General features: G+C 44.3%; 1 protein-coding gene across 1 annotated transcript in view; it reads right to left on the bottom strand.

The window, feature by feature from the left end:
• The window catches only part of LOC119978252 (AT-rich interactive domain-containing protein 2-like), a 346,118-nt gene that overhangs the window by 128,580 nt on the left and 193,392 nt on the right, over window positions 1–24,146 (bottom strand). The window contains exons 7-8 of the mRNA XM_038819734.1: window positions 5,174–5,243; window positions 935–1,188 (exon numbers count right to left, since the gene is read on the bottom strand). Coding sequence (XP_038675662.1) covers window positions 935–1,188; window positions 5,174–5,243 — 324 coding nt within the window. The remainder of the gene's footprint in view (window positions 1–934; window positions 1,189–5,173; window positions 5,244–24,146) is intronic.

Here is a 24,146-nt window from a genome sequence, read left to right as displayed (position 1 = left end):
GTTTTGGGCATGTCCGGAGGGGGAGGGGTTTCTGGCAGGCGTTTGCTGACTTTATGTCAGAGGTATTAAAAGTGAGGCGCTGTACCGAGTCCAGAGGTGGTGACCTTTGGCGTGTCGGAAGATCCAGGAGTCCAGGGGGTGAGAGAGGCTGATGTCCTGGCCTTTGCCTCCCTAGTGGTCTGGCGAAGGATCCTGCTAGGATGGAGGGACTCGGAACCCCTGAAGTCGAGGGTATGGGTTAGTGACATGGCAGGGTTTCTCAGACTCGAGAAAATTAAATTTTCCTCGAGGGGATTACTGCAGGGGTTTGCCTGGAGGTGGCAGCCGTTCATAGACTTCTTCATGAAAAATTAAGCTATCAGCAGGGGGGATGGGGGAAGGAGGCATGGAGGTGTGAGAAAGGTCAGGAAAACCAGTGGAAAGGGGGCTGGGGAAGGAGGTCCTGTTTGTGTAAGCCATGTTGGCTGGGGTTTGTTACTTGGGGGGGGGGGGGGGGGGGGGGGAGGGGGGTGTTAGTTATATTGTTTTGTTCTTGTTGGAACCTAATGTTTAAAACTGTTAAAATTATAAATGCCATAATAAAATATTTTCTTTAAAAAAGTGCAGAGCAGTTAATAATGCAAGCAGGTAATTAAAGACCAATAAATAAAAATTGGTTTAGGTACTCAAACAAATGGCACTGACTGGAAAGAAATCTTGGACCATTAGAATGTTATTACTCTATCAATATGGTCATCTTGAATACTCTCTAACTTTGCTTGTTCAAATGAACTAATGTTGAAGCCAGTAAACTACTCCAGGCTTAGAAAAATCCAGATATTTTGTTTCATACAATTCTGAGAGATGCCTACATTTTTCAATTCCAAGATATTCAGAACTGGGTGAATAGTTTGATTCATTAATGGAATGAACACACTGAATCCATTTATCTTACCTCTGCCATTACATTCCCCAGTGTGTCCAGTCCCATTTGCTTAAGTGAGACATGCCTATTATGAGCACATAACAGCAGAAACCGCAGGCACGTTCGGTTAGCTAGCAGCTTGGCGTTCCCTTCTTCCATGGACAGATTGTGGATAATAACAGCTATCTGCAGCACCCGTTGCCCTTCTAGGTCGTTAATGCCCAGTTTCTGTGGAGGGTGGAACAAGACCGGGTCCCATCGATCATCGCTAGCAGCTTCTAGGACTGAGGGGCAAAAATTGAAAAAAAATGATAAAATTGAGTCATTGCAGCAGAGTGGCTAGCTGTCCATTTTACATGTTCTATTATTTAACTGGTGTCTGCTGAGTAGTTTAATGAGCATAACTGGTGAAAATAGCATTAATTCTGGAATAAATTTCAAGACTATTACAAGACTGACCATAACTAAAATCAAAATATTCAAGCCTATTAAGCTGGATGAGTTACATTTAATGTTTGGGCTTTGTCTTTTAACTATCACCTAAAGTTAAAAGCATTAAATGAACTGACTTGTAAGCCAGTAAACTTCTCCAGGTAACGATGATGTGGCGATGCTGGCGTTGGACTGAGGTGGGCATAGTAAGAAGTATTACAACACCTTGTTAAAGTCCAACAGGTTTGTTTGGAGTCACTAGCTTTCAGAGCGCAGCTCCTTCTTGCTGTTCTCCAGGTAAGTTTTAGAGAATCAATTCCAATCTCCTTCTTTGCTGTAAAGGTATGTGTCTCTATTTTCATGCAAGGAAGTCACAAGAGCTTTGAGAATAGGGAAGAGCAGTGGGGTTTTGTTTTGGATTGCTGTAGCAAATTGTTCGATAGTCACAAAGGACAGAATAGCCTTTAATGTTTAAATCTCCACAATTTTGATTCCACGCCAAATTACGATAGAGAATTCTGTAACAAATATCTAGACTCCATTCTGACTAAACTTTCATTGTATACTTTTCAATTAATTATCTTTTTCTCTAAATAATTATCTAATAATGCTTCTGTAAAAGCACCATGGATGCAATTTAATCTAGATTGAGTTAGTTAGCATTTGCCACTAATACACTTGTCAGCTCTCAATTTCAAATAGCTAATACTCCCTGCGTGGTCTCACGTGTAAATGTTTTACTGAAAACAACAAAATTCAAATAATCGTAAAGCAGCGCTCTCAAAATGGTGCAGCAGAGCATGCATCTTGTGCACACCCATCTCAATGTCGATCACAGGGATCATCAAGTAATGGCCAGGAGCTTTCCAATGAGAGAAGTCAGACAAAATCATTCAGATGTCTCCGAGTAGTAAACTTAACATGAATATGGTCAGGAACCTGCTTGTCTTTTCAGGGACAGAATAGTATATGAAATCCACTTTGCTGGGTGAACTGGCACCAGTACTATTAATATGTTAAGGAAATTTGCATGGTAGCACAGTGGTTAGCCCTGTTGCTTCACAGCGGCATAGACCGGGGTTCGATTCCTAGCTTGGGCCACTGTCTGTGCAGAGTGTGTGCGCTCTCCCAGTGTCTGCATATTGTGATACATGAACTGTTATTAAACTAAAATATACTCAAGTGGACTGCCATGGGGGTTGAGGCAGGGGTTGTTACTGCCTAGCAGCCCAATCAGGCTGTGAGGCCTGGACACTTGTCCTGAACTCTGGAGGCATCAACACCACAGAGGCAGCAGCCAACATTAGAACACCCATGGTCTGGGCCTTAGCACTGGGGACATCCCCGCGACCAGAGGGTGGGTATGAGATCTCGGAGGGATCCAGCGCCCAGTCCTCCCACAAAAGTCCTGAAAGACGTGCTTTAGTGAATCGGACATTCTGAATTCTCTCTTGGTGTACCCGAACAGGCGCTGTAGTGTGGCGATTAGGGGATTTTCACAGTAACTTCATTGCAGTGTTACTGGAAGCCTACATGTGACACTAATAAAGAATTTTAAATTTTTTTTTATACGTTCATGGGATGTGGGTGTCGCTGGCCAGGCCAGCATTTGTTGCCTATCCCTCAGGGCATTTAAGAGTCAACCACATTGCTGTGGATCTGGAGTCATATGTAGGCCAGACCAGATAAGGATGACAGATTTCCTTCCCTAAAGGACATTAGTGAACCGGATGGATTTTTATAACAATCAACAATGGTTTCATGGCCATCATTGGACTTTTAATTCCAAATGTCTTTATTGAGTTCAAATTCCACCATCTGCCCTGGCGGGATTCAAACCCACTGTTCTTATTCTTATTTCTTCCAGAAAACAATCCGACAGACTTCAATAAGCAATACCTGCCCAAGATTGAATAAAACCAACTACAAAAATCTCTCTCAAGTCCAAGGAAATTGATTATTAAGCGTGATCAGAAAGTGTTTAAGATTTCAGTTTCTAATGCTCAATACTGCATTAAATCAACTACCTATTTTGTTTTCACCGAATAAACTCACTATAATATTGCATATTAATTAGATGCAAGACTGCCCCTTAAAAGTTGTTATATGATGTAACTGGCAAAGTCATTAAACCTAAAAGCATAAAATCAGTTTTAAACATCTAAAACCTTATAGCCCCTACTAGCAGTGACCTTCTAATCTTGTTTGTGGAAAGCCAGGATTTTTAAAAAAATAGTGTAATTCTCTGCCAGTAGATGGAGATACTATAATAGTAATAGTGTGCAATAGTAGGGCAGCACAGTGTCTAACACTGTTGCCTCACAGCGTCAGGGACCCAGATTCGATTCTGGCCTGGGGTGACTTTCTGTGCGGAGTCTGCACTTTCCCCCAGTGTCTGAATGGGTTTCTTTGGGTGATCCGGTCTCCTCCCACAGTCTAAAGATGCACATGTTAGGTAGATTGGCCATGCTAGATTGCCCTAGTGTACACAGATGTGACTTATAGGTGGGGTTACAGCAATAGGGTGGGCAAGTGGGCATAAGAAAGGTGGTCTTTCAGAGGGTCGGTGCAGACTCGATGGCCTGAATTGCCTCCTTCTGCACTGTAGGGATTCTATGGAATGCATTAACCAATTTATTTATCTGCAATATTTTTTACAATAGCTGCTATGATTGAAGCCTTCCCATGGAGTCAAAATTTTCACATCATTAAAAGTTCCCCATTCCCTTGTTTCCATCCAACACTCCAGAATTTACATTAGCAATAGTGTAACTGATTTCAAAAATGTCTCCAAAACTCCCAAGAATCATCACCCTCACCAAAACCCATTACTACTGCTTAAAAATTCATTTGTGGGATGTGTGCATCGCTGGCAATGCCAGCATTTATTGCCCATCCCTCACTGCCCTTCAGAAGGTGGTGGTGAGTTGCCTTCTTGAACCGCTGCAGTCTTTAAGGTGTAGGTATACACACCGTGCTGTTTGGGAGGGAGTTCCAGGATGTGGCCCCAGCGACAGTGAAGGAACAGTGATATATTTCCAAGTCAGAGTAGTGAGTGACTTGGTGGGAAACCTCCAGGTGGTGGGGTTCCCAGGTTATCTGTCCTTCAAAATAGTAGTGGTTGTGGGTTTGGAAGGTGTTGTCTAAGGAGCCTTGGTGAGTTAATGCAGTGCATCCTGTAGATGGTACACACAGCTGCTACTGTTAGTCAGTGGTAGAGGGGTTGAATGTTTGTGGAATAAGGAGCAATCAAGCGAGTCGCTTTATCCTGGATGGTATTGAGCCTTTTAGCGTTGTTGGAGCTGCACTAATTCAGACAAGTGTTTCTTAGAACCATCACTAGGTCATGAAACTCTCCATTAGTGGCCTGGGTAGAAGCTCATGTTGGTTGAGATTCCTCCTAAGTTCTTTTTAAATTTAGTGTACTCAATTATTTTTTTCCAATTAAGGGGCAATTTAGCGTGGCCTAGCCTGCACATCTTTTGGGTCGTGGGGGCGAAACCCACGCAAACACAGGGAGAATGTACAAACTCCACACGGACAGTGACCCAGAGCTGGGATCGAACCTGGGACCTCAGCGCTATGAGGCTGCAGGGCTAACCCACTGCGCCACCATGCTGCCCTAGATTCCTCCTAAGTTGATTACATTACTGTCAAGTAGCATTTCACATTGCCACAAGAGCGAGCGGAGTAAATTGACAGAATAGTAGGAAGGTTTCATTGATGTCCAAGGCGGAAACTTAAAAGCAACAGCTTTCTGAACTAGGAGATCAACAGTCTCCATACCATTTGTATATTTACATCTGTGCTGGCTCTTGCTCAGAAACTTGGTCTTACCTTTAGATTTTTGACTTTTATCTCCAATAAGCTCCCGTACTTCGTGGTCTTCAACTGTCTCTTTCCAAAACTATTAACAATATCACATGTTTAAACTTTTAGAATTAGTGTGCAAAATCAGATTAGACACAAAACATGAGAACACTTTTACAATACAATCCTTATCATTTACTTCCATCCATGCTTGCTTTGTTACCCTTTCAAGAAAATGTTGAGAAATATAGCATGTTTCAAATCTGAAATTCAGGCAAATTTCAGTCATCCAAAAACAAAGTTCCAACAGATACTCCTCTGGAAGGTTCTTAATGCACGCTGCAAGTAAATCACCTTTTCAATAATAGATAACCTATTAAAATTTCTGAGAAGTCAGTTACATTAAAAGACATAAAAATATTAAGCATGTTGTCAAACAACATAACCTAAAGATTTAGGAGCACACAGTTTGAGGTAAAGAACTGCACACTAGAGATACAAATGTGCAAAATAAGAATGCAATTAATGGAATAGAATTAAGCAGGTTTGAAAAGGGCCCCAAAAGGAAAATAAAACTCTGAAGTTTCAATGCACGATCTTCAGGAATGTAAAATCAATAGGATAAGTTGCCAGTGGAGCAGCATGCGTTTCCAGAAAGATACCCTCGGGCTTTACAACACGCTGGTCAAATGATCACATCTGATCAACGTGTCAAAAGAAGCATGTTGATGCATTAGAAAGGGACAGAGAATAATAGCAAAAGTTATCCAGAGATGGGAATGAGCTATGAAGAGGGATCAGGAAAACTTAGGATCGACAGTTTAAAGAGGTAAAGAGGTATGGGAGACAGTTAAAGGGGCCCTCAATGAGGTGCATAACATAAATTACACTGGCACAGTTAACATGGAATATTATTTCAATATTACTTCAAAAGTGAGCAAGGCAAATAGAGCACATGGCAGAAATCTAAATGAAGGAAAATTAAATTCAGAACAAAGGGTGGCACAGTGGCAAGCACTGCTGCCTTTCAGTGACAGGGACCAAGGTTCGATTCCCGACCTCGAGTGACTGTGTGCAGTTGGCACTTTCGTCCCGTGTCTGCATGGGTTTCCTCCCGATGCTCTGGTTTCCTCTCAGTCCAAAGATGTGCAGGTTAGGTGGATTGGCTATGCTAAATTGCCCCAAGGTGGGGTTACAGGGATAGGGTGGGGGATTGGGCTTGGATAGGATGCTCTTTCATAGGGTCGATGCAGATTCGATGCGCCGAATTACCTCCTGCAGCACTGTAGGGATTCTATGAAATGAGGAAGGACTTAAATTCGAGGATTGCAGTTGCAAAAGTTGCATAATGAATTCTGAGAATGATTTTTCAGATAACCAAGACAAAAATATCAAAAGTGCTCTACATGCAATTGGATGCTAGGCTGGAAGAGTTGAAAAGTGGTGAAGTCAGGATCATACAGTACAGAAGGGGCCCTTTGGCCCATTGAGTCTGAACTGACAAAACTACACTAAATCTACACTAATCCCACCTTTCTTAAAAAAAAAGACACTAATCCCATTTTCCAGCACTTGGCCCATAGCCGTGAATGTTATCACATTTCAAGTGTTCATCCACGTACTTTTGAACAGTTGCGAGGTTTCCCGCCTCAACTACCCTCCCAAGGCAGTGCATTCCAGACTCCCACCATCCTCTGGGTGAAAAAGTGTTTTCTTCAAATTTCCTCTAAACCTCGGGTGGGTGTGTGAGCCTAGGTATGGTGCTCTTTCGGGGGATCAGTGCAGACTCAATGGGCTGAATAGCCTCCTTGTGCACTGTAGGGATTTTATGATTCTATGAATAGTTAAAGTATCCCCAAAAGATGTAGACTGCATTGGAAAAGGTTCAGAATTAGGTAAAACTTTCATATTTATCAACTACACATCATGCCATTTTGACATCAGCCTCCAGAATCCATAGGCCACTGTCAGCAAGTAAAGGACTTGTACTGTGAATTTACAAATGCAGAGCTAGCAGACAGAATTGTTAAGTTGGTGATTGCATCCATTCCCATGGAAGCATTCCAGAAAAATCTGCTTTACAAGTCCAAAGTGTATAACAATGAAGAGCTACAGTGGGGCAGCACAGTGGTTACTACTGTGGCCTCAACGCCAGGGCCACAGGTTCAATTCCAGGCTTGGGCGCCTGCCTGTGTGACGTTTGCGCTTTTCCCCTCCATGTCTGCATGGGTTTCCTCTGGGCGCTTCAGTTTCCTCCCACAGTCCAAGGTGTGAAGGTTAGCTGGATTGGCCATGCTAAATTGCCCCTTATTTGGGGACAAGGTAGGGGAAAGGGCCCCGAGTTGGATGCTCATCGGCACTGTAGGAATTAAGGTTCTACTCCAGGTGAATATAAGAAAGAAACAATCTTCACAGGTTAACAAAGTTTACAGGTCCCAATTGCTGATGCAAACATTAAAACATCCAAACTGAGCAAGGCCTGTGGAAGGTTGGACTTCTGCTTGCACCAAGGAGATGCCCAGCCTTTCATCAATTCTGCAAGATATGAGAGAGAAAGGGCCATTGGCACTGGCAGTACACTAGGGCAAAGGCTGATGCACTACAATGAGCCATGCACTAATCTAAACAGACCGTATACAATGGGTACCTTCAGGCAATAAGAATAACAATCCGGTGTCCTGTCAGAAACATAGATGAGGTGACCGACAAACCAGAAAATTATGATAATGTGTAAGAGGAGATGAAGAATGGTGAACATGCTTCACACTGCCAATCTCGGGAAACATTTAACATTTGGATGCCATCAAGCCATCAGAGTATACGTTATGTACCGGTGAAAAAAAAGAACTCCCTGCACACCCCCCCCCCCCCCCCCCCCCCCCCCCCCCCCCCCCCCCCCCCCCGGGTGTAAAAACCGCCACGGAAATCTCTCTCTCTCCTTCACCTCCCCCCCCATCTCCCTCATGGGGCAGCACGGTAGCACAAGTGAGTAGCACTGTGGCTTTACAGTGCCAGGGTCCCAGGTTCGATTCCCTGCTGGGTCGCTGTCTGTGCAGATTCTGCATGTTCTCCCAGTGTCTGCGTGGGTTTCCTCCAGGTGCCCCGATTTCCTCCCACAGTCCAAAAACGTGCAGGTTAGGTGGATTGGCCATGATAAATTGCTCTTAGTGACCAAACAAAGGTTAGGAGGGGTTATTGGGTTACGGGGATAGGGTGGAAGTAAGGGCTTAAGTGAGTCGGTGCAGACTCGATCTGCCGAATGGCCTCCTTCTGTACTGAATGCTCTATGTTCATGAACGGCGCCAGCAACTTTGCGCCCCACCAAAGGGGTCAACGACTTCAGCAGTGACCGATGCAGTTTTGGATTCATGACTGTATTCGAATCCCCCCCCGCAAGATTAATTGGTGCGTGTCCATGTCCAGAATGCCCGCCACCACCCTCTTCATGAACGCTCCATTGTTCCAATTCAGAGCGTATATATTACCCTACAACAACCATGTAACCTTGACATATTTACCCCCCTGATCTGCCACCACTTTGTCCAAACTCATCTTTGATCAGTATTGCACCCTTCCTGGACCCTGCTATCAAAGCCCGAATAGAACACCTGACTCACCCAACCTTTACGGAGCACCACCTGGGTCTCCTGCAACAGCACTACATCAGCCCTCAAACTCTTCAAATGAGAGAAAACTCTTGCACATTTGACCGGGGCCCCCAACCCCCACACATTCCATGTAACTAAACCACGTAACCCCCCCAGCCTTTCAAGTCAGCCATTTCCATCACAAGGGATTATCCCCTCCACCACCAAATTCCTGAAACCAGAGCCCACTCAAGACAGCACCCAGCCCCACCCAACGGATGCGACATAGAACAACCCCCAGTCATCGTCAGCAAACTACCCCTCCCCATCGCAGCACCACCCTGCAAATAACTCTCGAAACAGTCCCTCTCTTCACTAACCCCATCCCCCCACTAATCACACCTTCTAGTTTCACCGAAACCTGCCTAAGCGGGCTCAGCAGGACGCAGCCCCTACCTCCACCTCACTCCCGTTGACTAGCCAACTTCAGTTTGCTAGCGAGGTAGCCCCGCATCCCAAGTGAACAATAAAGACAAAACTCCCCACACCCAAACCGTCCACCTCAAATAGCGAAACTGCCCTGCACCTCGCTCAACCCATAAACTGCTAATCTCCCCTCCCCTCTTCCGTATCCATAAACTCTCAACAACCCCTCAAAACACAAGAGGAGAGAAGGCAAAGAAACCAAAAATACCAAGTTCAGTTAACACCATGTACAAAAAAAGGGGCATAGGATAACCAAAACAAAGAAAACACCTAACTTGTTACAGCCATGTCCCCAAACTTACCCATCCCAACAACATAGTCCCTGTTCCATCATTCTCCATTCAGTCCAAATCTTGTGCTTTCATGAACGCCTCAACCTCTTCCGCTGTCTCGAAGAAGCGATCGAGTCATGCGTAACCCTCAGTCTCGCCGGGTAGACCACACCAAACGCACTGCACTCTTGTAGAGCTGACTTCGTCCAGTTGATGGCCACTTCCCTCCTTGCCAACTCTGCAGTGACATCTTGGTATGTACGAATACTACTGCCTTCCCACCACATCTCACAATTCTCCTTGGTCGATCTTAGGATCTTCTCCTTTATCCAATAGCTGTGAAAACAACCATCACTGCTCTTGATGGCTCATTCACCTGTGTTTTGCCCGAAGGTGGGCCCTATCCAACTCGAAGGGATGGGTGGGGATGGATGTGGTCTTCCTCTCACAACAACTTTGTGAACATAGTGACAAAATATTCCGTTGGCCTCGGGCCCTCCACCCCCTCAGGGAACCCCACGATTAAGAGGTTCTGCCTCCGCGACCTATTCACCAGGCCCTTGGGCCCTTATTCCAATCCTCCACCATCGGCAGCTCTGCTTCCAATGAGGCCAACTGGCCACTGTGCCAGGACAGTGCCTCCACCCCCTTCAACACTTCACCATGCTCCCGCTGTCTCCAACGTTTTTCCAAGAGCCCACTTTATTGGGCCAGTGCGTCCTTCATTGACTGCTCAAAGATCTCCAGCATCTCCCTCCCTTGCCGTTCAAAGTGTTTATTGAAAGACGTTCGATTTCAGACACCATCACTTCTGCCAGTTTATCCACCGTAATAGATGCGGCCCCACCCAAAGAGTTTGGCTCCACCACCTTCACCCTCCCAATGGGTTCCGCACCTTGCTCGACTCTGTAGGAGGACTAATGTTCACACCCTTCTTCTCAATATTCCTTCTTGGGTTTTTAGACATCCTTTGGGAACAGTTTTCAACCGGAATGAGCCTGTACACAAATTACCCCCAGAAACTGGGTAAAAAGGGCCAAACAAAAAAACAAAGGCTCTTGAGGACTAGGAGCAGGAGTAGGCCACCTGGCCCTTTGAGCCTGCTCTGCCATTCAATTAGGTTATGGCTGATCTTTTGTGGACTCAGCTCCACTTTCCGACTCGAACACCATAACCCCTTTATTCTTCAAAAAACTATCGATCTTTATCTTGAAAACATTTAATGAAGGAGTTTCAACTACTTCACTGGGCAGGGAATTCCATAGATTCACAACTCTTTGGGTGAAGAAGTTCCTCCTGAGATCAGTCTTAAATCCACTTCCCCTTATTTTGCGGCAAGTCCCCTAATTCTGCTTTCACCCACCAGTGGAAACAACCACCCCGCATCTGTCCTATCTATTCCATTCATAATTTTATGTTTCTATAAGATCACCCCGCATCCTTCTAAATTCCAATGAGTACAGTCCCAGTCTACTCAACCTCTCCTCATAATTCAACCCCTTCAACTCTAGGATTAACCTAGTGAATCTGCTCTGCGCGCCCTCCAGCGCCAGAACATCCTTTCTCAGGTAAAGAGACCAAAACTGAACACCAGGTGTGGCCTCACAAACACCTTATACAGTTGCAGCATAACCTCCCTAGTCTTAAACTCCATCCCTTTAGCAATGAAGGACAAAACTTCATTAACTTCCTTAATCACCTGTTGCATCTAAAAACCAATTTTTTGTGACTCATGCACTAGGACACTCCGGTCCCTCTGCACAGCAGCATGTTTTAATATGTTATTATTTTAAATAATAATCTGTTTTGCTGTTATTCCTACCAAAATGGATAACCTCACATTTGTCAACATTGTATTCCATCTGCCAAACCCTGGCCCATATCCAAATCCCTCTGCAGACTTCCAGTGTCCTCTGCACTTTTTGCTTTACCACTCATCTTAGTGTCGTCGGCAAACTTGAATACATTGCACTTTAGGGCAGCACGGTAGCATGGTGGTTAGCATAAATGCTTCACAGCTCCAGGGTCCCAGGTTCGATTCCCGGCTGGGTCACTGTCTGTGTGGAGTCTGCACGTCCTCCCCGTGTGCGCGTGGGTTTCCTCCGGGTGCTCCGGTTTCCTCCCACAGTCCAAAGATGTGCGGGTTAGGTGGATTAGCCATGCTAAATTGCCCGTAGTGACCTAAAAAGTAAGGTTAGGGGGGGGTTGTTGGGTTACGGGTATAGGGTGGATACGTGGGTTTGAGTAGGGTGATCATGGCTCGGCACAACATCGAGGGCCGAAGGGCCTGTTCTGTGCTGTACCGTTCTATGTTCTATGTTCTAATTGGTCCCCAACTCCAAACCATTAATGCAAATTGTGAACAATTGTGGGCCCAACACTGATTCCTGAGGGACACCACTAGCTACTGATTGTCAACCAGAGAAACACCAATTAATACCCATTCTTTGTTTTCTATTAATTAACCAATCCTCTATCCATGCTGCTACTTTACCCTTAACGCCATGCATCTTTATCTTATACAGCAACCTTTTGTGTGTCACCTTGTCAAAAGCTTTCTGGAAATCCAGATATACCATATCCATTGGCTCCCCGTTGTCTACCGCACTGGTAATGTCCTCAAAAATTCCACTAAATTAGTTATGCACAACCTGCCCTTTATGAACCCATGCTGCGTCTGTCCAATGGGACAATTCCCATCCAGATGCCTCCCTATTTCTTCCTTGATGATAGATTCCAGAATCTTCCCTACTACCGAAGTTAAGCCAACTGGCCTATAATACCCGCTTTCTGCCATCCTCCTTTTTTAAACTGTGGTGTCACGTTTGCTAATTTCCAATCCGCCGGAACCATCCCAGAGTCTAGTGAATTTTGGTAAATTTTCACTGCTGCATTTGCAATTTCCCTAGCCATCTCTTTTAGCACTCTGGGATGCATTCCATCAGGGCCAGGAGACTTGTCTACCTTTAGCCCCATTAGCTTTATAGCTTTTTTAGTAGCTTTCTGTTGCCCTTGTTTCACAATTCTCTGGTCTCCCACTAATTTTGCCACTTTGTATGCTTTTTCCTTCAATTTGATACTCTCCCTTATTTCCTTAGATATCCACGGTCGATTTTCCCTCTTTCGACCGTCTTTCCTTTTTGTTGATATAAACTTTTGCTGAGCACTGTGAAAAATTACTTGGAAGGTTCTCCACTGTTCCTCAACTGTTTCACCATAAAGTCTTTGCTCCCAGTCTACCTTAGCCAGCTCTTCTCTCATCCCATTGTAATCTCCTTCGTTTAAGCACAAAACACTTGTGTTAAATTTTACCTTCTCACCCTCCATCTGTATTTTAAATTCCACCATATTATAATTGCTCCTTCCGAGACGATCCCTAACTATGAGATCATTAATCAGTCCTGTATCATTACACAGGACCAGATCTAGGATCGCTTGTTCCCTTGTAGGTTCCATTACATACTGTTCTAGGAAACTATCGCAGATCCATTCTATGAACTCCTCCTCAAGGCTGCCTTGATCGACCTGGTGAAACCAAATCGACATGTAGATTAAAATCCCCCATGATAACTGTTGTACCATTTCTACATGCATCAGTTATTTGTTTCTTTATTGCCCGCCTCACTGTAATGTTACTATTTGGTGGCCTATAGACTACTCCTATCGCTCTTGCGGGTGCTACCTTATGTGTGACCTCCTCCTACATGCCGCCACCGGAAGTCAGCTTCGTTCATAATAGCCAGGTGTTTTTCTTCACTTTGTCCCGGTGGTCTTTAATTGTTACAAATGATTTACTTATTTTTGAAATCCAACAGTGACAGTTTCTTTTTCCAGGATTGGCAGTTTCATAGTGGCTCTTCCTTTCTCTGTAATAGCTTTCTTTGGTCATTTATAGATTTTATGACCCAAAAAACTATTAGTGGTATTATTACTAAATTCAAGCCAATTGCCTTCAATATTTGCTAGCAGCGGCCCCTTCCCAGGTCAATGGAAAAGTCAAAGTAAAAGCAGCATTTCAGCCACTGAAGGCAACACAAATTAGGTTGTTTTCAGTCATGATTCTGATGACAGCACCTCAATTTGTTAAATTCTTTCATGGGGTATGAGCATACTGTGAAAGGTAATGTTTGCTGTTTATTCCTAATTGCGCTTGAGAAGGTAGTGGTGAGCCGCTTGCTTGAACTGTTGCAGTCCATGTGGTTTTGGTACACCTACAGTGCTATTCGGGAGGGAGAACCAGGATTTTCACCCAGTTACATTGAAGGAACGGTGATTTTGTTGAAGGTGGTGGCATTCCCAAAAACCTGCTGCCTTTGTCCTTCTCGATGGTGGAGGCCGTGGGTTTGGAACGTGCTGTCGACAGAGTCTTGGCCAGTTGCTACACTGCATCTTGTAGATTGTACACACTGTTGCCACTGTATATCAGAGAGAGTGCCTGTTCAAGTTGGTGGATGGGGTGCCAATCAAATAGGTTGCTTTTCCTGGATGGTGCAGAGTTTCTATAGTGTTGTTGGAGCTCGAGCAAATGGAGAGTATTCAATCACTCCTGATTCGTGACGTTTGGGTGGTGGCCAGTCTTTGGGGAGCCAGCTGAGTGCTTGCAGAATTTGCAGTCTCTGATTTGCTCTTGAAGCCACAGTATTTATATGGCGTAGCAAAACTGAAGTCAATGGAATCTCTGCTGCTCTGGAATTATACCTAGAGCAAAGGAAGATGGTTTGGTTTGCTGGAAGTTGATCATCTCAGTTTCACGACATCACTGTAGGAGTTGCTCAGAAAAGTGTCCGCACCCCAAGTGGGGATGTTCACAGAGTTCAGTATGATTAGTTACTCCTCGGATTCTGAAGCAGTCCATGTCAAAATGCAGCAAGACCTGGACAATATCCAGTCTTGGGCTGACAAGTGGTAAGTAACATTCACACCACCCAAGGGCCAGGCAATGATCATCTTCAACAAGAGAGAATCTAAGAATCTCTCTTTGTCATTCAATGGCATTAACATCGCCGCAGACCTAGATGAGTCGTATAAATAATGTGGCTACAAGAACAGGTCAGAGGCTAGAAATCATGTCTGCACAACGTATTTCCCTACTTATCTTTGTGTCTTCTGAAAATTTAGCTACCATGCCTTTGCTTCTGTCAAATGTAAAAAGCTGAGGCCCCAACACAGATCCCGGAGGGATTCCACTCATCACACCCTGCCAAGCAGATAGACTCATTTATGCACATTGTTTTCTGCCAGCCAGTCAATCTTCTATCCATGCTAATATGTTACCCCTACAGCATGAGCTTTTATTTTCTGCAATAACCTTTGATGGGGCACCTGATGAAATGCCTTCTGGACATCCAAGTACAGGTTTCCCTTGATCCACAGCACATGTTACTTCTTCAAAGAACTCTAATAAATTAGTTAAACAGGATTTCCCATTCACAAAACCATGCTGGCTCTTGTTAATTACTTTGAGTTTCTCTAAGTGCCCAACCTCCTTAATGATTGATTCCAACAACTTAATAATAGAATCATAGAATTTACAGTGCAGAAGGAGGCCATTCGGCCCATCGAATCTGCACCAGCCCTCACAAAGTGCAACCTGCTCAAGCCCACGTATCTACCCTATCCCCTTAACACAGTAACCCCCAACATTTTCGCAATTTTCTGCAATTTTGCATGGCCAATCCTCCTAACCCGCACATCTTTAATAATAATCTTTCTTCTCCCAAGCAGGCTTACATTAACACGGCAATGAAGTTACTTTGAAAAGCCCCTCGTTGCCATATTCCGGAGCCTGTTCGGGTACACAGAGGGAGAATTCAGAACGTCCATCTTTTGGGACTTATGGGAGGAAACCGGAGCACCCGGACGAAACCCACAGACACAAGGAGAACATGCAGACTCCGCACAGCCAGTGACCCAAGCCAGGAATCGAACCTAGGACCCTGGTACTGTGAAGCAACAGTGGTAACCACTGAGCTATCGAACCACCCAACAGTCGTCAAACTAACTAGCCTGTAGTTTACTCTATTCTTCATTCCCTCCTTCTTGAGTAGCGGGGTTATGTTTGCTACTTTCCAGTCTGAAGGAACTTTTCCAGAAGAGGGAATTTGGGGAAAATTAACACCAATGCATCCACTACCTCATTAGCCATCTCCTTTAAGGGTGAAATTCATCTGGACCCAGAGACTGGTCAGCCAGCAGCTCCATCAGTTTGCTCAGTACAACTTCCCTAGTGATTGTAATTTCACCTTCTGACTTACAGCCATTACTAGAATGTTTTGTGTATCCACTATTATGAAGACAGAATGAAAATATCTGTTAATTTTATCCACTATTTCTTTATCTACTATTAACACACTCATTGTCACTCCCTAGAGGATCAGCACTCACGTTACTTACTTTTTCCTTCTTAAATACCCGTAGAAACACTTGCTATCCATTTTTAAAATTTCTAGCTAGCTTCCTCTCATATTCCAATTTCTTTCTCCTGACTAACTTTTTAGCCATTCTTTATATTCTGACCAATTATCTGACCTGCTGCTCATTTTTGCGCAGTTATCATATTGTGGTCGCTGGTACCTAGGAGTGCCTTTATTCTCAGGCTGCTAATTAATCTCGTCACATTACACAATAGTAAGTCGAATATAACCTGCTCTCTGGTTGGTTTCAGAATGTGCTGCTCTAAGAAACTCTGTAAAGCATTCGATGAACTCCTCATCCAGTCTGCTACAAACAATCTGATTTTTTCAGTTCACCCATAATTATTCCCAACCCTTTATCACAAGCACCAAATGTTTTTTCTAGTATACTTTATCCTACATTGTGGTTACTTTTCAGGGAGGCTTGTAGACTACTCCTATTCATGACTTCTTTCCTCTACTATTCCTCACCTCCACCTAACCAATTCTACACAATGATTGCCACACTTGACTAAGTGCTACACCTCCACCTTTATCTAGCTGCTATTCTTCTTGAATGCCATATATCCCCAATATTAAGTACCTAATTCGGGGTAACCTGCAGCCACGTTGCCGTAACGGCCATCAGATCATTTTTTTTACTTCAGTCTGCACTATTGTAGCCACCTGGGGTGGCCACGTCCCGATTCCAAAATGGACACTCGCAAAGAGTACAGGGAAAAATGGACAGCACTAGAAAAACAAGCAGGTGCAAGGTTTCCTGTGGATTTGAACTTGCAGAGCCCAGACAGAACTGAAACTACAAGCCATTAGCATAGTAATGAGCTATCTCCAGGGACAAAAAGAAACATTGAAACAATCGGTACCAGGACAGACTCCCCGGCGCCAGTGGAGACTAAAACAAAGGCAGGCCAACGGTTACCTAGAGCCCGCCCAGCGATTGAGGAACGACCCCGTTATTGGAGAGAATCGATACAAACGATTGGGACATGGTCCAATTAATTGGGACCAAGTCCAGGGTCCACCCAGAAGGGCGTGAAACCCCTTGGGGTATAAAGCAGAGTCCCCAAGGTCAGTTCGCTCTCACTCTTATTTTCTCCACCTTCACCTTGGCCTTTGGCTCTCAGCGACGAGAGGACCGCCAAGCACCAGCCAAGTAAGTCTAAGGTCAACGCACGCTACGTGATAGTCGCTCCTAGCTACTATTCTATACCAGTTTGAAGCAAACAGTATCAGAACCGGACAACGGCCATTGGTCCTCTGACTGAGTGGGCACTCGAAGCTAAGTATAGGCTTTAGTAGTAGTTGTAGTTTAGTGAGTAGAGTTTGTGCATGAGTAATAATCGACTGTGTGTGTAACTAAATGTGCATCGATTTCAAACTTACTAACTGGTGGATCGAGTCATTGATCAGTATTCGGTTTTGAACCTTGTGGTGGTATCAGAAAGATACCTGGCGACTCTTGAGCAAAGGTAATTAAAACAGAGCAAATTAAGGGAAAGCATAACAAGCAACACTATCAATTGTTCATTTTGTTATGAATGCTATGCACATTCAGTTAAATAGCCTTTAAGTTTTGTTGGAGACTTGTCTGCCCTGGATCCACATGGCATCCATGATCTCCCGCTTCCTGCAGACTTGACACATCACCGTCCTTTCATCCTTAATGTGTTTTAATTAATTATATTATTTAATTATTTATATTGCCTTTTTCTACATTTTACTAACTGTACCTCCAATTTAAACCTTCGGAATAGAATTGATCTTAACCACTTAGCAGATACTCACTAAATAGCTAGTTCCTTTTCCTATAGAACCAATTCAGACAGGGTGCAAAAAGGTAGAAAAGCAAAAGGAAACAAATACCACCTTAGTATTATGGGCCAGGGTTTAGAAAACTCCAAAGTATATAATGGAGTTCACCTGACCCATAACTTTTAATAGATTTTGGTTATGGGGAGAATGGACAAGGGTCCACATTCCAGGTGTTATGCAACATAGACCTTAAGTGTTTTTAAAACAAAACAATGTTTATTCTATGAACCCAGTTAACATTTTATAAACACACAGTAAACATCTTATCAATTACCAACACACGTAACCCCACAGATACAATACTCCATAGGTAAGCCAGAATACCTTTCCTAGAAACATCCATAAGTTGAACCCTTTTTAACAAAGACAGCAGGTTTAAATTGTCTACAGAAACAGGTATTACTTTGAAATCAAGTGAGCTGAAGACATTCTTTAGCTTGTAGAGAGAGATCAAAACATCTTCTTGCTTTGAATGCAGCTTTCCAACACTGAAAACAAAACCAAAAACAGAGCCACAAAGCAGCTTTTCAGCTCAAAACGGAAGTAAAAGACAGCCCAGCTCCACCCACACACTGACATGACTGCAGCTATTTGATCAACACCCATTTCTTAAAAGAACATCCACATGGCATTAGCTCCTTCACCAAACCCCCAGGTCTGCACTCCATTTCCTCAGATACACTTGCTCGTCAAGGCTACGCTAAATAACACCGTATTTTTAGCCAACTGAGCTGGGGCTAGAGAACCAGATTCAACCAGTTAGTTAATTAACTACTGAGTTCACACAGCTGAGTGGGTTCACCCTGTCTAAATTTCAAGAAAGAAAAATAGTTTTTAAAAAGTTACGTTTCTGGTAAAAAAAAAACCTCAAATACTAATCTAAATGGTGCTGCCAGTGATAAAGCCAACCAAGTACATGGCCACCGGCACGGGTGACAGTAATGATATCAGATGAGCTGTGAAGCAATCTTGCTCCTGCTGGCCTATAATGACCTTTCCTAGCATCAGAGAAATAGTTGCTTTTTATTGTAAGGGTTTGTTCAGTAGGCCTCACAAAGAGGTTCACGGGCTTGTACGGTTGAATAGTAGTGTTTATTGGTCACACATATATCACACACACACACACATACATACACACGTATACGTGAACAAGTCTAGTCCAAACTTGGAGCGAACTCGATGTTGACTCCTATTCAAGATTGCCGGCTGCAGGCAGTCCCCGATTGGTTGCGGCGTTTGAGGCAGCAGGGCAGGGCTGGGCTGTATGCTGGTTACCATGCATGCGCAGAGGGGTGGGGATCGGGGAAGATGGGTGTTCACGTGAGAGTGTGACGCTAACAGTGGTGGTCCCAGCTTGGAGCTCTGCCTTGGCGCTACTGCGGAGCTCATCCCCTGCCACCGATTGGCAGTATGCAACCTGCGGCTCCATGGTCAAGCTGTTCAACGGCCCCTTGCACTCCCATGACGTGCAGTACTGGTTGGGAAGTGGTCAACAGTCTGTGACTGGGGTGGGTGCTGTTACTGGACAGTGAGAGGGAAACCAGACTAGGTTTGTTGGCAAGGAATACTGATCAAACGAGGCCAGTCAATACGGCTGACACATGTCAACATTAGAAGAAACCTACAATCATCAATTTGTGCCCCCACTCTCTGCAATCCAGGAAATGCAAGTGCTTTTGGTGAGAATGGAAGAGATGACTTGGATATTTGGATAGTGCAATGCAGTTGAACCAGTAAGAAATATTGTGACATTGCATGTATTTGCAATTTACTTTTAGTTTGTAACATAAAAACCAGATTGTACTTTTTTCTATGCTTGTTTAAATTTCTAAAGAAATGGGAATATATTTAAAACAAAGTTTGTGTGTAAATGTAAGGATTCACATGTTCAACTGAAATAGTTTTAATTTTCAGGAGTAAAAAAGTCATCTAAAGAAATGGGAATATATTTAAAACACAGTTTGTGTGTAAATGTAAGGATTCACATGTTCAACTGAAATTGTTTTAATTTTCAGTAGTAAAAAAGTCATAAACTTGGAAGAATCAAGTATTGGAAATAAAGTTTCAAAGTAAAAAAAAGGCCTCCGCGACTGGTCTTTGAATATGAAAGATCGAATCTTTCATCCAGAGGCAGCGGCAGAGAGAAGGTCACACCCCCAGCACATACATTTGCACCACGTGCCCTGTACTCCGTGCTATGGGTGTGAAATCATAGAGAGATTCCTCCATTTTGTAGCTGCCAGCAAGCATGCAACAGGATTGAAGAACTAAAGACAGATTATTTTGTAATAAGGAAGAGAGGGCCAGAGACACAGACCAGGAACTCACAATTGAATCTACTAAAGAGAGCTTCTCAGGAGAGTCCATGGCAGGACAAAGCAGTGCTGGTGTGAGCTGTATCCAGATCTCTAGGGCCTCTGGTGAACAAACAATTAAGAAGAAACTGAAATCGGGAACAAAGCAGTAAAAAGATTATTTCTTGAGGTATGGCTTTAATTGTGCCAATACAAATCAGGATGCAAAGCCCACTTGTGTTATATGCAGGGAAATACTGGCAAATGAAAATTTAAAACACTCAAATTTTCAAAGGTATTTGAAGAAAAAGCATGGCAAGTTCGAGGACAAACCACTTGATTTTTTTTCCAAGGGATGCTGCAAGAACTTAAGTCATCAGCTGAAGTCCTTTGCAGAAATGTAACATTGAATGACGAAGCAAGTGAAATCATGAGGACCAAGCAGGCTTATCTGCCGCATTAACGGTAAGCAATAATGGTGGGTCGGCGTGGGCCGGGACGGTGGGTCGGCGTGGGCCGGGACGGTGGGTCGGCGTGGGCCGGGACGGTGGGTCGGCGTGGGCCGGGACGGTGGGTCGGCGTGGGCCGGGACGGTGGGTCGGCGTGGGCCGGGACGGTGGGTCGGCGTGGGCCGGGACGGTGGGTCGGCGTGGGCCGGGACGGTGGGTCGGCGTGGGCCGGGACGGTGGGTCGGCGTGGGCCGGGACGGTGGGTCGGCGTGGGCCGGGACGGTGGGTCGGCGTGGGCCGGGACGGTGGGTCGGCGTGGGCCGTGACGGTGGGTCGGCGTGGGCCGGGACGGTGGGTCGGCGTGAGCCGGGACGGTGGGTCGGCGTGGGCCGGGACGGCGGGTCGGCGTGGGCCGGGACGGTGGGTCGGCGTGGGCAGAGAACATCAGCCGGCACAGGCCGAGAACGTCAGTCGGAATGGGTCCCAAAGGTTCTCCCAGTTGGTAAAAGTGGGTCCCGGGGAAAAAAGTTTGAAAAACACTGGCTTAGAGTAAACCCCAATGACAGGCGCCTGGTGGCACAGTGGTTAGCACTGTCAGGGACCCAGGTTCAATTCCGGCCTTGGGTGACTGTCTGTGTGGGGTTTGCACATTCTCTTCGTGTCTGTGCAGGTTTCTTCCCAGTGCTTCAGTTTCCACCCACAGTCCAAAGATATGCAGGTGAGCTGGATTGGCCATGCTAGTGCTCAAAAAACGTGTAGGTTAGGTTAAGGGTTTAATGGGATAGGGCGGAGGAGCGGGCTTGGGTGGAGTGCTCTTCTGGAGAATCAGTGCAAACTCGATGGACTGGATAGCCTCCTTCTGCACTGTAGGGATTCTATAATTACTATAGTTAAAAGGCTGATTAAACAGATAATTACTGTAGCATTCTTTCAAATGCTCAGACAATCCTGCAATCCCCATTTCCTATCCATTTTTAGCATGAGACATGGCAGAAAGCTATTTTGAGGAGTCTAAGTGCCAGCAGATAAATTCATTCATTGGATTTTTCCCTTCTCTTGGCTCCCAATATTCATTCAAGGTGGCAGCAAGGTATGACAAACTGGATTTCATTGGCTAAAATCTTTTTTTTTTTTTTTTTAAAAAGGACAGTTGTGCATGAGCAGATTGTGCACTTCCCATTTCAAGTATCCTGTCACCATAAGGTACAGCATAGCAAAATGCATTATAAAATTTCCAGTCAAAAACGTCAGGGTGGAATTTCTCCCTGCACTTCAACATTTTCCACACCAGTCATCCTGAAGTCCAAATGAGATTTGAAATATGTAGTCACAAAATCCTTAAAAGCGCAGGAGGCCATTCAGCCCAGCACGTTTGCACCAACTCTCCAAACGAGCACCATGACCTAGTGCCATTCTCCTGCCTTTACCCCGAACCCTTGAACGTTGTTTCAATATAAATAATTATCTAATATCTTTTTGAATGCCTCGATTGAACCTGCCTCCACCACACTTCCAGCCAGTGCACTCCTGACCCGAAAAAGTTTGTTTCAACTAGTGACTGCTCAGATTGTCCAACACATTTCATATGAATTCATAAAGTCAATAGAGGAGTTCTGCCTATTTTAGTTCTGGGATGGATCAAGTTCCAGAGGTGAAAGGCAAGTGGCTTACCCTTTGTACCAATTATTTATCCAAAACTGGTATTAAAGATTGTTTCTGTACATTATACGCACAATTAAAATAATCACTTTTCCACCAAGAATTTCTCCAAAATCTGATCCCAAAAGCAATGCTGCTGGCTTGTATGAATGTATTGCGCTCCAAGCCCACCCATATCCAGACCTAAAACAATAAACTCGATTTTGTTCAAAGGAAACTTATGGTAGAGTTAGGTCAGGAGCACCAAGTAAAAACCTAAGAGACTTTAATGCCTCCAATGTCATTGACACCCTTAAGAGCATTGTTAAGAAGGAAGGTTGGTTACGGACCTATAATTCAATAAAAATATCCACAGCAGCGCAAGCTGGAGCACTGAGCAGAAACTGGAGGGCAGGCAGTGGTCATGCCCTGCATAGCAATAATGCCACCAAAATGTTTTATTCCTCAACATCCAAAAATTGTGTTTTATAGTCATATTTAGTACGATATGGGGAGATTTCAAAGGCTTCAAGAATCTACTTTTAGTGATTCAATAAAAAGGTACTGAATTATAAAAATGAGAGCTTTTAACCTACTTTTAGGAAACTTTGGATCATGCACAGCATTTTAAAACATTTTGACATTAGACAAATTCCAGCAAACAGCAGCCACACTTTCAAATGGGGTTTACGCTTTTCAGACTGGGAAAAAGTAGAGAATTACTACCAATTTAAGCAGACCGTTTATGCTGGAGGTAAACATTGCACCAGATTCTATGGCGTAGTGTTGATGCTCCAAAAAGACATTGGGGAATTAGGTTTTTTTTTTGCTTTAGATAAAAGCTGCAGTTCTTCCAAATAAAGTGAATTCCAAAGAGAATTTCACAGAACCATCTCTAGCTGATTCCTAGGACTTCATCATAGAATATGAACATAAATTAAAATCTTGACTATGATATACACTTGATATATTCTCCTGACAGATTTTCTTCTCAACCTGTAGTTTTGTATTCATACTGAAAATGTTCAAAGAAGCTTTGAAACAAAATGAGAATCCATTACAATATCAAGCTCTTGTAAACTTTGAAAAATATGTCACATTACTGAGCAGGAAATTCAGGTGGTCACAACATCATGTACAATCATATACAAACAAAGCAGCAATGTCAGTTTTTTTTAAAAACTGTTAGAAATAAATTCAATAGCTCAGTGTGTAAAGTCACAGCCAGAGGGTGTGTTTCTTTTCATTCTTGGATATATATGGGTGTTGCTGGCAAGGTCAACATTTATTGTCCATCACTTGAAATTCCCCTTGACGAGGTGGCGGTGGGCTGCCTTCCTGAATCACGCAGTTCATGTGGGGTAGATACACCTGCAGTGCTGTTAGGGAGGAACCACCAACAGTGAAGGAACGGTGATATAGTTCCAATTCAGGATTCTGAGTGACTTGGAGGGCAGGTAATGTGTACACTCGTGCATCTGTTGCTGTTATCCTTCTATACGGTGCTATTGAAGCAGCCTTGGCAAGATGCTGCAGGCGGTACACACTGCTGTGTGTCTGTGGTGGAGGGGAATGAATGTTTAATATAGTGAATGAGGTGCCAATCAAGCGACTGTTTTGTCCTGGATGGCATCAAGCTTCTCCAGTGTTGTTGGAACTGTATTCATCCAGGCAAGGGGAGAGTATTCCATCACATTGCTGCCTTGTAGGTTGTGGACAGGTTGTGGGGAGTCAGGAGGCAAGTTCCTCTCTGCAGAATTCCCAGTCTCTACCTGCCCTTGCAGCCACAATTATAAAGCTAGTCCCAGAATGTTAATCGTGGGGGATTCAGCAATGACACCTAGTTGAAGGTCATGGGGAGTTGGTTAAATTCTCTCTTGTTGGAGATCATCACTGCCTGTAGGTTGAGCTTCCATAACACCACTTGCCATTCCTAGCCCAGATCTGAAGCTGTACAAGTCTTGATGCATGGGTTGCTTCATGAGTGAATGCCCCTACTTCTGACCTTCTATTGGAGGGAAAGTCATTGATGGCGCAGCTGGAGGT

The sequence above is a fragment of the Scyliorhinus canicula genome, chromosome 15 (genome assembly GCF_902713615.1).
Source record: "Scyliorhinus canicula chromosome 15, sScyCan1.1, whole genome shotgun sequence".
In the NCBI taxonomy this organism is placed as follows: domain Eukaryota; kingdom Metazoa; phylum Chordata; class Chondrichthyes; order Carcharhiniformes; family Scyliorhinidae; genus Scyliorhinus; species Scyliorhinus canicula.
This window is presented reverse-complemented; position numbering and strand designations above follow the sequence as displayed.